Here is a 13,214-nt window from a genome sequence, read left to right as displayed (position 1 = left end):
CAGTCTGGGACCCCAGTAAACACTTTCCTGATGTCTTTATGGCCTCAGTCAAAATTTTCAGCTTTTGTTGAATAAAACTTTAACTTAATTTAGTAAATTATGGCAATTATGAAAGTCAGAAAGGAGAATTATCTACGGTATGATCAATGGCTCACTCGTTTCAAGTTTATAGTGGGCAAGCCTGCTATACATAATATAAGTAATATAAGTCAATGTATATTAATAAGACCAGGAAAGCATACATAAATTCTTTATTATCATTTTTATTTTGTTCAAAAGTAGCCATGTACAGAAACTTTCCAGTTGCTCAAAGGCTAAAGAACTGATGAAAATGTGGAGTATTAATAAAAACCTAAAACAGTTCTTCTATGTTGGTGACCGGCTGCAGCTTTTCAGTGTTTATCCCAAAATCTCTGATCAATACCTTTCAATATACTGATCAGCCACAACATAAAAAGCAGATCTGATTGGTAGAAACACGGCTTCACCAGCTGGCAGTGGCAGAGTTTAACACCTTGAACGCTTCGATGTCTTCCTAAATTAATTTAGTGAAAGTGGAGCGACTTGCTGTTTTTTTGGTCCCGGTCAACAATAACCCATCTCACATCCCATTAACCTGGCAGCTATTTTAACATGAAGACTCAATGTCTCATTGACCTTTCGAAAACTACTGTGCTTCAAAATAATTGTGGTTTTTAAAAAAACTTTTAATGCTGTGGCTGATCAGCATTGAGAGTAAACCATTCAAACAGTGAAGCTCACATTCGGCCGATGCAGCAACCAAAAGAAACATAAGGAGAAAAATATCGAATATGCTCAGATACGCTGTGTGACAGTGTGTGTGTAGGATCGCAGAAACGCTCAAGCTTCAGCCTGGCACACAAAGTGCAACACCCCAAATGACAGAACCTCTGAAACAAAGCGAACAGACTGCAGACAACAGCATGCCAAAGGAACAAGCACCATGTGCAAAAGGACAGGTGGAGAGAGACCACAGAGCCTGCAGCCTCCGAATATATGCTCCGTCATCATTAAACAAACAGAATCAGCATCACGAGCACATTTTTCATTTCTTATCCAGTGTTAAGGCACGTAGAATATATAGATGACCTTTGGCAAAAGTTGAACTCTTTACAAAAACATCCTGGAATGAGACACGCCCTTCAGAAAATGTTAAAAAGGTGCTGCTGCTTTAAATGCTCAACCATAAACTGGAGGAACGCATCAAAGTGTCTGCAAAGGTAAGAGGGGTGCAAAGCTCCCGCTCTCCTAGCAGCACCGACGACACTCGGCGACTGAAAGCTTTCAAAGTGCAAACTTAAAGCAGTCTCTTTAAGATCTGGGACAGACTGAGCCCCGAGGATTTGGTTTACAGCTGTAGAAGAAAAAAAAACTCAGACGGGCTTCAGATAAACTAAACACATGACATGAATGGAAAAAGGGGACTTGCACAGACTCTGTTATGCTCATGCTGTATTTATTATTTCGCTCATTAGCGTTAGCCTAGCTTTTCATGAGTAAAAGTTCAAAATAATGCCCCCTTTTCTTATTCTGGGCATCGATCGCCCAGTTTCTACTCTGAAACTCCTTCCAACTGGCTGTTTCTCACAAACAAAAGAAATTTAATCCTTCTCTCTCATGTTTGTGTTGGAGTCAGGTCACTTGCACAGGACAAAACCTCCTGTTCTGAGTACCGGTCGTTGCTTATGAAGATATAAATCTTTGTCAGAATAATTCCAGTTTTAAGATTGCATTTAGTTAAATGCTACTATGTTACTCGCACAGGGCCAAAGATCAAACATGATAAAAGTCAGACTAAAAAAAAACAATACAAAAAACAAAAAAAAGCTTACGGTAGCAAAAATCCTGCTTCTTATGATAGCGTTAGCTTAGCTGTGTATAAAGTCGAAGAGCAGAGCGAAACAGTTTAAGGTAAAAATATCCAACTGTAAACGTGGAGCTAAAAGCAAAATAGGGCTTTTAAAGTGCTTCCTAGTAAAACTGTAAAGGATGCAGATGAGAAGACATCTGCAAAACATCTGCGCAGACACACAGAGGAGGGTTTTCACTCGGATGGAGGCTGACTTGTTGCTGGGTGCTTGGTGTAGCGCTGCTAGGACAAGTGACGGTTCCGTACATGAAGGTGAAGACAGAAGCAGCTAACCGCTAGCAATGATACATACATTATCTTTATGATATGGTGATTACAAAAATGAAAGAAAGGAGATGTTATGAAATGTTAATTAATGAGCTTTAGAGATGCTGGAAAGCAGGTTTTTAAAATTATTACTTTTTAAAATTTATTTTTAGAAAATAACGCCTCCGACTTCAGCTTTATATTTGACAGATACCGGATTGACCTCAACTCTTGGCAACAGTTAGCAAATCTACATTTATGCGGAACTGGCTCTTAAAAGAGATCCAATGAGTCATTGGGTAAACAAAACACACAGCACATGCACGCACGGCACGTATATAAGAGTTTTGCTTTTGCTGAGGACGTAGCGTATTCCATGGCCCAAGCTAAACGTCTAACCTGAACCCTAATCTGCAACATAATCCTAACGCTAAAGCATTACAAACCAAGTCTGAACCCTGTAGAAACAAACACACACACGCACCCACCATACACACAGCATAATTACTGGTGGATTTCTAGGCATAAAGACTGAAATGGCGATTTCTTGGTCATAATGCACAAATAACTTTACAGCCAACAGCTCTAATAATTATAATTCAGAAGAATTTACTGTGCAAGAGAACAGCTAGAAACGGACTTCTATGTTTCCCGATCCAACAACAAGAAGAAAATGTGCACAGAGCCAGCACCACAACTTGCTGCACGTGATATAAACCTTTGGTATCATCTGCATGGAAGTCCTCACAGAAATATGCTTCTGCGTGGCCATTAAGTATAAGTAAAGTACGGGAACTTCTTTCCTCGTCAGCACCGATTCGAGGCCACGAACGGCTCTGATCCAGGTCTTGGTGCATTTACAGGCCAAGCTGAAAGAACGAACTGGGTACCATATCACGGTGGAATCTCTCCGCTCTTCTTTTCATGAAGACCTGACAGAGTACTGAGATGTTTCTGTGTGAACTTTAAGTTTCCCAGTATCAGAAAATAAATCTCCCAAAATGGCAAAAATATCTCTGCTTTAGATTTACATCCAAAATATAAAGTACCTCTTTGCACGTTTCATAAAAGAATCTGCTTGAAAAATATAATTAGATTTTTAAAAAACAAACAAACTATTGTGCAATTGAATTTCTAGTTAAGACTGAAGGAAGCGGCCTGCAGCGGCCGTTCTGTCGCCGGCTCTGTCCTGTGTGCCGAACTGACGGCGTGCTCAGATTTGAGTCTTTCCTCTGAGTCCTCGTGTATCTGACGCACTGCGGGGCTCCGCTCGGGGGGCATGTTCAGCTGCACGCGTCTGCCTGAGCGGCAGAGGTGTGGAGGTGACACAGCTGGACAGATTCACATCTGACGGCTCTATAGTCTTATTGAGATGCTCAGAGTCTGCGGCAGAAGAAGTCTGCAGCTCCCCTGACGGGGCGGGGTTGTCTTTGGTGTAGGGAAGGGTGTCTACTTCTGACGGAGCTGGTGTATAGAGATCTGAAAGGTGCATATCGCTGTCTGTGGGCTGCAGCGGGCTTCTCTTTGCTTCATCTGTTTGTAATAGAGGCCCCTGTTTAGAGCCAGAGACGCTCCTCCGATCCTTTTTATTGTAACCTTTAGGCGAGGCCTTAGCGAGGGACAGGAAAGGAAGCTTGGGGCAGAGCGGCGACCCCACCTTGACCCGACTCAGGCTAAGGATGTTCCTGCGGATGTCGGCGGGGAGTTTATCCAACTGCCTTCCAAGTTGGACTGGGCTCGGGAACAGCGTGCCTTGACACGCCCTGTAGAAAAATCTGAAAAGTAAAACAGAGACTGACATCAGCATCGCTCCACCGAAGAACGCCAGGCGGCTGGGATAAACATGAAAGGCATCTGGTATCAATAACAGACGTAATTCAGCACTCGGATCATAAATATTTGAAAAACAGGCTCGTGTTTTCACTCATCCACAAACTGAACACGGTGTACCGAGGCAGCAGCGCAGCGATAGGCGTGATGAAGCACAGCAGGTAGAAGAGGGGCTCCTGCAGCAGCCTCTGCATGGTCCAGTAGGGGTTGGAAGGAGAGTAGCAGGCGGGACAGGAGGCGTTGTAGCACAGCGCCACGGTGAAGAATAAGGCGATACTGAAGGCGATCGACATCCAGTTCATCCACGTCTACAGGGGGAAGGACACGAGGATGAGAAACAGTAACAGAAACTTAAAATCATAAGACTTTACACACCTATTCTTAACGCAGGCGTTCTCACCACCAACCACGTCATTTTTACAGTCGTTATTTTTTTCAAACAAAAGCTCGATTTTTCACATGCGACTAATCAGATCTCACCAAGTTTCGCTTGTAGCGCAAAACACGCACGGTACTGAATATACAATGACACGGAAATACTAATATAATACTGTTTTAATCTGCCGCCCTGAATGAGCTGAATTTCTCTGACTCCTCAACAAGACCTCAAACTGCCCCACGGACATCCTGATATATGTACGAAAGCCAGTCATGATTCAGCTTCAACTGCCAAGATCAAAACCGTGAAATTTTCCCTGCTGCCGCCCTTTCCCGAGAATCAGATGAACAAAGACTCAATTTCTCTATAAGTGGGCAATCGTGGCTCAAGAGTTGGGAGTTCGCCTTGTAATCGGAAGGGTACCGGTTCGAGCCCCGGCTTGGACAGTCTCGGTGTCGTTGTGTCCCTTGGCAAGACACTTCACTCGTTGCCTACTGGTGGTGGTCAGAGGGCCCAGGTGGCGCAAGTGTCCGGCAGCCTCGCCTCTGTCAGTGTGCCCCAGGGTGGCTGTGGCTACAATGTAGCTTGCCATCACTAGTGTGTGAATGTGTGTGTGAATGGGTGGATGACAGGTTGTGTAAAGCGCTTTGGGGGACTAGAAAAGCGCTATACAAATACAGGCCATTTACCATTTATAAGGGATACACAGTGATTTGATTTACAAATAAAATATTGTTAAACATATATATTAAAATGAAGGCAAATGTGACTGGAAGCTAAAGCTTGCTGTACATTTAGGCGACATTAAAGAAGTTTCCTCAAAGGAAGAAAGACAGAAGTGTGGATGCGAAACCGTCTTCTCGTGCCCTAAAATGAGTTTAGTCAGCGAGGGGAAAAAACTCCTCATGTTGCATCCTGGAGATGATTGGCTGATCTGACGTCTGACACAGTGAATCGTGTACGATGGCTCACTGAAGTGTTGTACTGACACACGTAATTAATTACAGCCTCACAGCTTCTGTATTTTGGGGGAGCGGGGGGGGGGGGGGGGGGGGGGGGGGGTGCTGCTGTCACCTACCTACCTTTAATTGACTTTCACACCAGTTTACCAATCAGGCATGCATTATGTTCCTGAGCAGCGAGGAAATGAAGGGCCTGCCATCCGAGTGTGTGGAAGTGTACCTTCCATCGTCCTCTTAATGAAAGCGCCTCTAAATAAGGGGCAGTCGTGTCCATGAAGGCAGTAAGTAAAAAGGACACTCTTCCCACGTGTTTAAAAAAAAGAAAAAAAAAACCCTCATCAGGCTGAATTTACAGCCACAGAGATGATGGAGACGACTCGGACTCAGGGCAAAGTCATAAATTTCAACAGTTTATGAGCAGCATGTCTGAGCTCTCTGGCGGTGTAAGGTGTTGGCACGCTGTGATGCGGTTGTGACTGTCTGACGCTGCAAACACAGAGCAGCTCTGCTGAATGACGCTTTCTAATAATTATTAAAAAGATGAGAATTTGACAAATAGCCCCAACTTCAGTTAATACTCATTTACTGTTGCATACAATGAAATATTTATTTGTTAATGACTGGTTTGGAGAACATTACCAGGAAGGTTACTGTAAAGTTGCAAATGATGCTAAAAAATGTTTGTAAATAGTTAACACGCAGACGTTATGAGTTTGTAACTGGAGTTTATAGCACTCCAAGTGTAAGCTCTGATCTCTGCTGACTGGTTCAGTTTTGAGCGAGGCTGGTCTCACCCTGGGAAAAAACATGGGTTTGTTTCTGACATTTTCTAGTCTTTGTTCCATCTTCTGCACAACTTCAAATCTCTGTTTAAACCTCCTCAGACCTGGCGTCCATATATGTGGACATCACATTTTGGGTTACTTAGACCAAAATACTCAATTTTGCTCTATATCCACTTATGAGCACATTATACTGCTGTTGTTTGATTCAAAATTTTATACGAACATCCTCATATGTGGCTCTCACTTTCTTAGAAACAAAAATCAGGTGAGAAAAAAAAAAACCCCAGGTAATTCTTTGTTTTTACATTCATGCGGTCCCAATATGCCCAAATATTAAAGAGAAATTAAAATGCATGCAATGGAAGAGTTTGGGTCTTAGGAGGTTAAGGAACGCCTGGTCCTGTAGATATCTCTGCCGTCTCTCTCTCTCAATTTCCTGTACAGACTCTATTGGAAACCCAGTTTGTTTTAGGCTTCTTTTGCCTTTCACAATAAAGTCGTAAATATGTACACTACGTGATTAATGTACTCTTGGTGATAATAACAGAATTAAAGTAGTATGTTAAAGCTACATATGACAGAATCCAGGAATTAAACAAATGTCACCTTTGTTTTCACAAGTTATGAAACAGAAGTTTCAAAATAAATCAATAATTGTTCATGTCTGGCAAATTTCTATGATGCTGATTTTCCAATCCATGAAAAAAATGGTTACAAAATATGTAATTTTATGAGTTTTTTTGCAGAAAACTATCATTTTTTATAATTTTATTACAAAGGTTCCTGTAATGTGTTACCAGTGAATGATAATCACAGACCAACAGTGAGGTTTTGGAAATAAAAATACCACTCATGTTCCACCACAGAGATTTTGAGCATTACAATGCTGTAACCATCCAAAGCAGGCTGACTATGAGCTTAAAATTGTTTTTATTTTTAAATAAACATCAGGGATCGCTGCTGTCATCTGTTGGCTTTATCATCAGATTTCTTACCCATGTTTTGGTCTCGGTGCCCAAATGCAGCAGAATAGTGAATAAGGCGAGGGTGGTGATGGGAGTTCCCCATGTAAACAGGTCCACGTCAGAGTCAGCGTAGGCCTGGGTAGCATAGAAGAACAAAAAAATATATATACAGAAAATAGTCAATTTTTTTCCCCAACACAACATAAAGCGACGTGAATACACGTGCTTGCTAGAACTGATGATCGACCAATACAACATAAGACCACACCTTACATACTGATAGGAGGATCTCACTGAATTTCTGTATTTTTAAGCATTTTTTGAACATTTATTGATACATATTGAATATATTGCAGTTTTGTAGAAATAAAAATTTGAGCTTAGCAATCTCTACAACGCTTCCAGTTTCATGCTTTGTACTGAAAACATTATTTTTAAGTAAAATTTAAAGAAAGTAATAAATAAATTGTGAATTAATAAATTTCATTGCTGACGAATCCATTTTAACAACCATGTAAAGAGGATAAAACATTAAAATCAACACTAAAAAACCCCAAACCAATAAAAAGGTAAAACTCTAATATCTTGGTGAAGACAAATGGCAGAATTGACACTTACAAAGTAAGGAATGAAGAAGCAGACGAGACTTTGGTAGAAGGCATCAATCATGTTCATCCAGAACATATATGGCTTATATTCCTGCAGGATAAACACAGACACTCAGCATCAGTGTGACTGTAGAGAGGAAAAATGTTAACAATGTAAATATTCAAAACACACATAAAAATGTCTCTATTACCTACATTTGATACAAGAAGCAGTTACAGTGGGGCAAAAAAGTATTTAGTCAGCCACCGATTGTGCAAGTTCCCCCACTTAAAATGATGACAGAGGTCAGTAATTTGCACCAGAGGTACACTTCAACTGTGAGAGACAGAATGTGAAAAAAAAATCCATGAATTCACATGGTAGGATTTGTAAAGAATTTATTCGTAAATCAGGGTGGAAAATAAGTATTTGGTCAATAACAAAAATACAACTCAATACTTTGTAACATAACCTTTGTTGGCAATGACAGAGGTCAAACGTTTACTATAGGTCTTTACCAGGTTTGCACACACAGTAGCTGGTATTTTGGCCCATTCCCCCATGCAGATCTTCTCAAGAGCAGTGATGTTTTTGGGGCTGTCGCCGAGCAACACGGACCTTTCAACTCCCCGCCACAGATTTTTCTATGGGGTTGAGGTCTAGAGACTGGCTAGGCCACTCCAGGACTTCCAAATGCTTCTTACGGAGCCACTCCCTTTGTTGCCCGGGCGGTGTGTTTTGGATCATTGTCATGTTGGAAGACCCAGCCTTGTTTCATCTTCAAAGTTCTCACTGATGAAGGCGGTTTTGGCTCAAAATCTCACGAACTTGGCCCCATTCATTCTGTCCTTAACACGGATCAGTCGTCCTGTCCCCTTGGCAGAAAAACAGCCCCATGCATGATGTTTCCACCCCCATGCTTCACAGTAGGTATGGTGTTCTTGGGATGCAACTCAGTATTCTTCTTCCTCCAAACACGACGAGTTGAGTTTTATACAAAAAGTTCTACTTTGGTTTCATCTGACCACATGACATTCTCCCAATCCTCTGCTGTATCATCCATGTGCTCTCTGGCAAACTTCAGACGGGCCTGGACATGCACTGGCTTCAGCAGCGGAACACGTCTGGCACTGCGGGATTTGATTCCCTGCCGTTGTAGTGTGTTACTGATGGTGACCTTTGTTACTTTGGTCCCAGCTCTCTGCAGGTCATTCACCAGGTCCCCCCGTGTGGTTCTGGGATCTTTGCTCACCGTTCTCATGATCATTTTGACCCCACGGGATGAGATCTTGCGTGGAGCCCCAGATCGAGGGAGATTATCAGTGGTCTTGTATGTCTTCCATTTTCTGATGATTGCTCCCACAGTTGATTTTTTCACACCAAGCTGCTTGCCTATTGTAGATTCACTCTTCCCAGTCTGGTGCAGGTCTACAATTCTTTTCCTGGTGTCCTTCGAAAGCTCTTTGGTCTTGGCCATGGCGGAGTTTGGAGTCTGACTGGTTGAGGCTGTGGACAGGTGTCTTTTATACAGATGATGAGGTCAAACAGGTGCCATTCATACAGGTAACGAGTGGGGGACAGAAAAGCTTCTTACAGAAGACGTTACAGGTCTGTGAGAGCCAGGGATTTTCCTTGTTTGAGGTGACCAAATACTTATTTTCCACCCTGATTTACGAATAAATTCTTTACAAATCCTACCATGTGAATTCATGGATTTTTTTTTCACATTCTGTCTCTCACAGTTGAAGTGTACCTCTGGTGCAAATTACTGACCTCTGTCATCATTTTAAGTGGGGGAACTTGCACAATCGGTGGCTGACTAAATACTTTTTTGCCCCACTGTAACTAGTCCTGATTAATTCTGGGTCAGAAATAAAATGAATGACCCATCAAAACAATGAAGAAGCGCAACAGTTTTAACCTTTACACTAAAATTTATGCTAGAAATCAAAGGTTAATGGCAGAAATCATGGCATTTTATAAAAAAAATTTATAAATTCATTTTATTTAGGAAAAATGTGGATTTCTAAACTGAATGGTATTTATGCAGCATGCAAAATAAATTCCGACTTATTCTTGACTTTTGAGTCAAGCCTGACAAACTGGGTTTTCTCTGGAGCAAAGAGTCAAGTCTTACGTCTATGCCAGGGAGAGGAAAAAACCCTCATGGTAATACCAAGTTTAATTCTTAGACTCTAAATCGTGGAGAACTTTGCATGATTAAGAGTTTAGGGCTCACTGGAACCCCTCATTTCAAGCCAACTTGCCTTTAAGCTAACATCGTTCTGATTGGCTGCCTCACGCAAACAGAAGGTGGGGCTTCTATGACAGAGATAACTACAGTAGGGACATTTGCTCTCTCATATGAGTCAACAGTAGTAGTGTGAACTGAGTGTTTAGAGCAGTCTGAGCGTTTGGCTCACAGATAACTCAGCACCTGAAACAGCCGCAATTTGTGTTAGCCATTTGTGTAAACTTACTACACTACGGAGCTACAAACATCCTGCCTTAGAGTGATGCTGAAAAACTAGTTCATGCATTTTTCACTTCTAGGTTGGTGTACTATAATTTCTTCTTATCAGACTTTTGTAAAACCTCTCTAAAAAGCCTTCAGCTGATCTAATATGCTATAGAGGGAGTATTAACTGGGTGTAGATACAGCGCTCATATTTCTCCCATATTTGCTTATTTTCACTGTCTCCCTGTTAAATCCAGAATTAGCACTGAAGATCCTTCTCCCTACCTATGAAGTCCAGAACAACCAGGCCACATCACATCTTAAAGACCTCATTACCAGATTATCCTAAAACTTTGCTCTTAGACTCCTGTTTTATTTGTGGCTCCAAGAGTATTTAAAAGTAGAATGGGAGGCCTTTCTGTGGAACCAGCTCCCAGTTTGCATTCAGGAGACAGACACCCGGTCTACTTTTCAGTTTTTGTTTTTTTCCCCCACATTCTTGTTAGTAAAAATTTGAAATGTGCTGTCAGATCATTAGGAGGGAGCGCACCTCGGAGTTCTGGCCGTTCACGTAGAGCTGAGGTAGTTGTTGGAGAGTCTCTGCTGACACGTCTTTGTCCAGAGTGCCAGTAATGAGTTGTGGGAAAGCAGAGAACATCAGGTTGAAGAAGATGAGATACCACTGGTCAATCATGGCTGAACCTGAGAAGCCACAGTAGAACTGATACCAGAAGATGAGCGCCACAAACATCTGAGGGAACAAATGGGATGGAAGCAGTGAGAAAAAGCAGAACACCTCATCCTTTCTGACTCATATCTGTGTGCACTGGGAGGGGCCTTACTGCATTCTTGTAGAAGAAATAGAGGATCATGTTAGCCAGGCGGGAGTAGCACCAGTGCCCGTGTACCAGCAGGAGCTTCTGGAGATACCGGAAACGTGGGAGGGCAAAATCGCTTGCCATCACTGCCTGCAGAACACCACAAGAACCAAACGTTCAGTCTCCTGTCGCCTCTCTCCTACGTACACGAGACGAGCACACATTAGGCAGTTACTCGTTGACTGTTCTCGCCTCTTCTTAATGAATCTTTAGCGGGTATAATCTTTCCAAAGCAATAACTCGTAAACGAGTTGGCCTCCTCTTGGGATTCACCGTTAGCGCGGCAGAAAGCTGTCAAACTCATCCATCACTGTGTAAAACACTCCCAGTACTGAGCCCTGCTTTTACATCATAAACGCCGCCGCTAACCCTTTACGGCACCTCTCGGCTGTCAGCAACAGAAACAACAGCAGGCCTCTCGCTTCTGCTGCGCTCCAATAACCCCTCCTAACGACTACACAGGGAGCGCGTCGCTAATAGACGAATGGTGCGTTAATGATAATGCAGAAGCGTGTGCAGGCCTGGGGCGCAGTAAAGAGCGTCTCAGCACGTGGTGTGCGGCGGAGTCCCCGAGAGTGACCGCTGTCTCATTAAGCGGCAGTTTGATTAACGGTAATTAATGCAGCGGCTTGGTTAAAGACAGGATACTGAGGCTTTAGCAGATGTGCTACACAGCAGCGTGCCGGTGTTGTGCCAAAAAGTGATTGCCTGCCAAAAATTGATTTCCAATGTTTGCGTGTATTTTTTATGTGTAATATCTTTACGTATGTTGGTAAATAGACTTCGGTGAACAGGGTTTACAAAGGGGCTATATATGGAATTAAAAAATTATCTGTTTTTTCAAGTATCTTTACAACTCTGTGTTATTGTACTTACATTATAACCAATCCGGTCCTTTATCCCCACTTTAAATATTTTTACAGAACTATTGTAATATTTGAGCCATTTCTGCTGTCCAACTACTTCTTACAAAAGACATTTTTAATGTTAATTAGATTTTTTTAATGGCATAAATAAAGGTTATATAAAAGTCACTGCCAAAGACTGATTGCGGCTTCTACCTTGTTACACGAATGTTGTTTGTAACTCAATATGACTTTATGTCATCCATGAGGGATGCATTTGACATATGTTTCACATATTGTAGCCCAACAAGTTACTTATAGCAATTTAAATACGAGCAATCAGTTTTTGGCAAATACCGGAAATCAGTTTTTGGCAGACAATCACTTTTTGGCACAACACCGGCAAAGCCTCCCCTGGAAGTTAATTTGGAATCTCCATCATAAGAGCACAGCTCTGGAGCAGGGTGCTGCAGGTAAACGAGCGGAGGGGAGGAGGGTTTTCTTCGTGACGATGCTCTCTCAGCTGTGGCCTTGGAGCTGAGCGTCCACGCCGCGCTGCTTCTCTGCAGGACACAGGGCCTTCCTGCTGACTCAGCACAGCACAGGCAATCCTATTTAGAGGATGGTCATGGATGTGGGCTAAAAACCGCACTTAAGTGTAATGAAAAGCCATTAACAACCCTAAAGAATGCTAGTGTCTCCCCCTCTTCCCAATTCCCCAATCTTTTATCTGCACCTCTTCTCGCTCTCAGGAGCTCTCAGGCTGCGCTGCTTTTTTACAGCCCACCGTAAATCACCCACCTCTCCTCTCCGCCCCATGTGCCACTCTATTCATCACCTTACCTGCATGCCTTCCTGTCCTGAGATCCCCACACCCACGTCTGCGACCTGGATCATGCTGACGTCATTGGCCCCATCTCCTGTGATTAATGTGGGGAAGTGAAAGAGAGAAAATAGACCGTTAGAAGGAGGAGGTACATCAGTTTATAAGGAGGGGGGGGGGCTTTATCGAGCGTGAAGACGACAAGATGGAGAAGCCGGCGTGCCCCGTGTTTGCGAGAGGAACATGAAGCTTTCACAGACTCCTCAGCCGTTATACGAGCCGCGCGCTTGCGGTGCCGTTCGCCACCTCTGCAGCTTGGCCTCCCGTGAGGCGGAGTCCTCCCTGCTGCGGCAGCCGACAGGCGGTGTCTCCGGATGTGTGGATAAATTTGTTTTCCCTTCTTTTTGTCACTACAGGTGGTGGAGTGGGAGAGGAGGAGGATTTTGTTGTCACAATGGCACCGCAGTGGCAGCACAGACTGATAATGAAAGGTAGGTGGTGAGAAGCACTCAAATAGAAGTTGGCTGGAATTTCTTTTCCTTTTTTCCTTTTTCACCGAGAATT

The 13,214-nt window shown here is 42.9% G+C and overlaps 1 protein-coding gene across 1 annotated transcript in view; it reads right to left on the bottom strand.

The window, feature by feature from the left end:
• Positions 1 to 247: 247 nt before the first annotated feature.
• Positions 248 to 13,214, bottom strand: part of atp10a (ATPase phospholipid transporting 10A) — a 56,815-nt gene continuing 43,848 nt past the window's right edge. The window contains 8 exon segments of the mRNA XM_085150785.1: positions 248 to 3,431; positions 3,433 to 3,912; positions 4,088 to 4,275; positions 7,089 to 7,193; positions 7,677 to 7,757; positions 10,655 to 10,855; positions 10,947 to 11,072; positions 12,671 to 12,747. Coding sequence (XP_085006911.1) covers positions 3,272 to 3,431; positions 3,433 to 3,912; positions 4,088 to 4,275; positions 7,089 to 7,193; positions 7,677 to 7,757; positions 10,655 to 10,855; positions 10,947 to 11,072; positions 12,671 to 12,747 — 1,418 coding nt within the window. The 3' untranslated portion in view covers positions 248 to 3,271.

Source organism: Neolamprologus multifasciatus, chromosome 23, assembly GCF_963576455.1.
Source record: "Neolamprologus multifasciatus chromosome 23, fNeoMul1.2, whole genome shotgun sequence".
Taxonomy (NCBI): domain Eukaryota; kingdom Metazoa; phylum Chordata; class Actinopteri; order Cichliformes; family Cichlidae; genus Neolamprologus; species Neolamprologus multifasciatus.
Note: the sequence above shows the minus strand (reverse complement) of the source record. Positions and strands in the feature narration are given on the sequence as shown.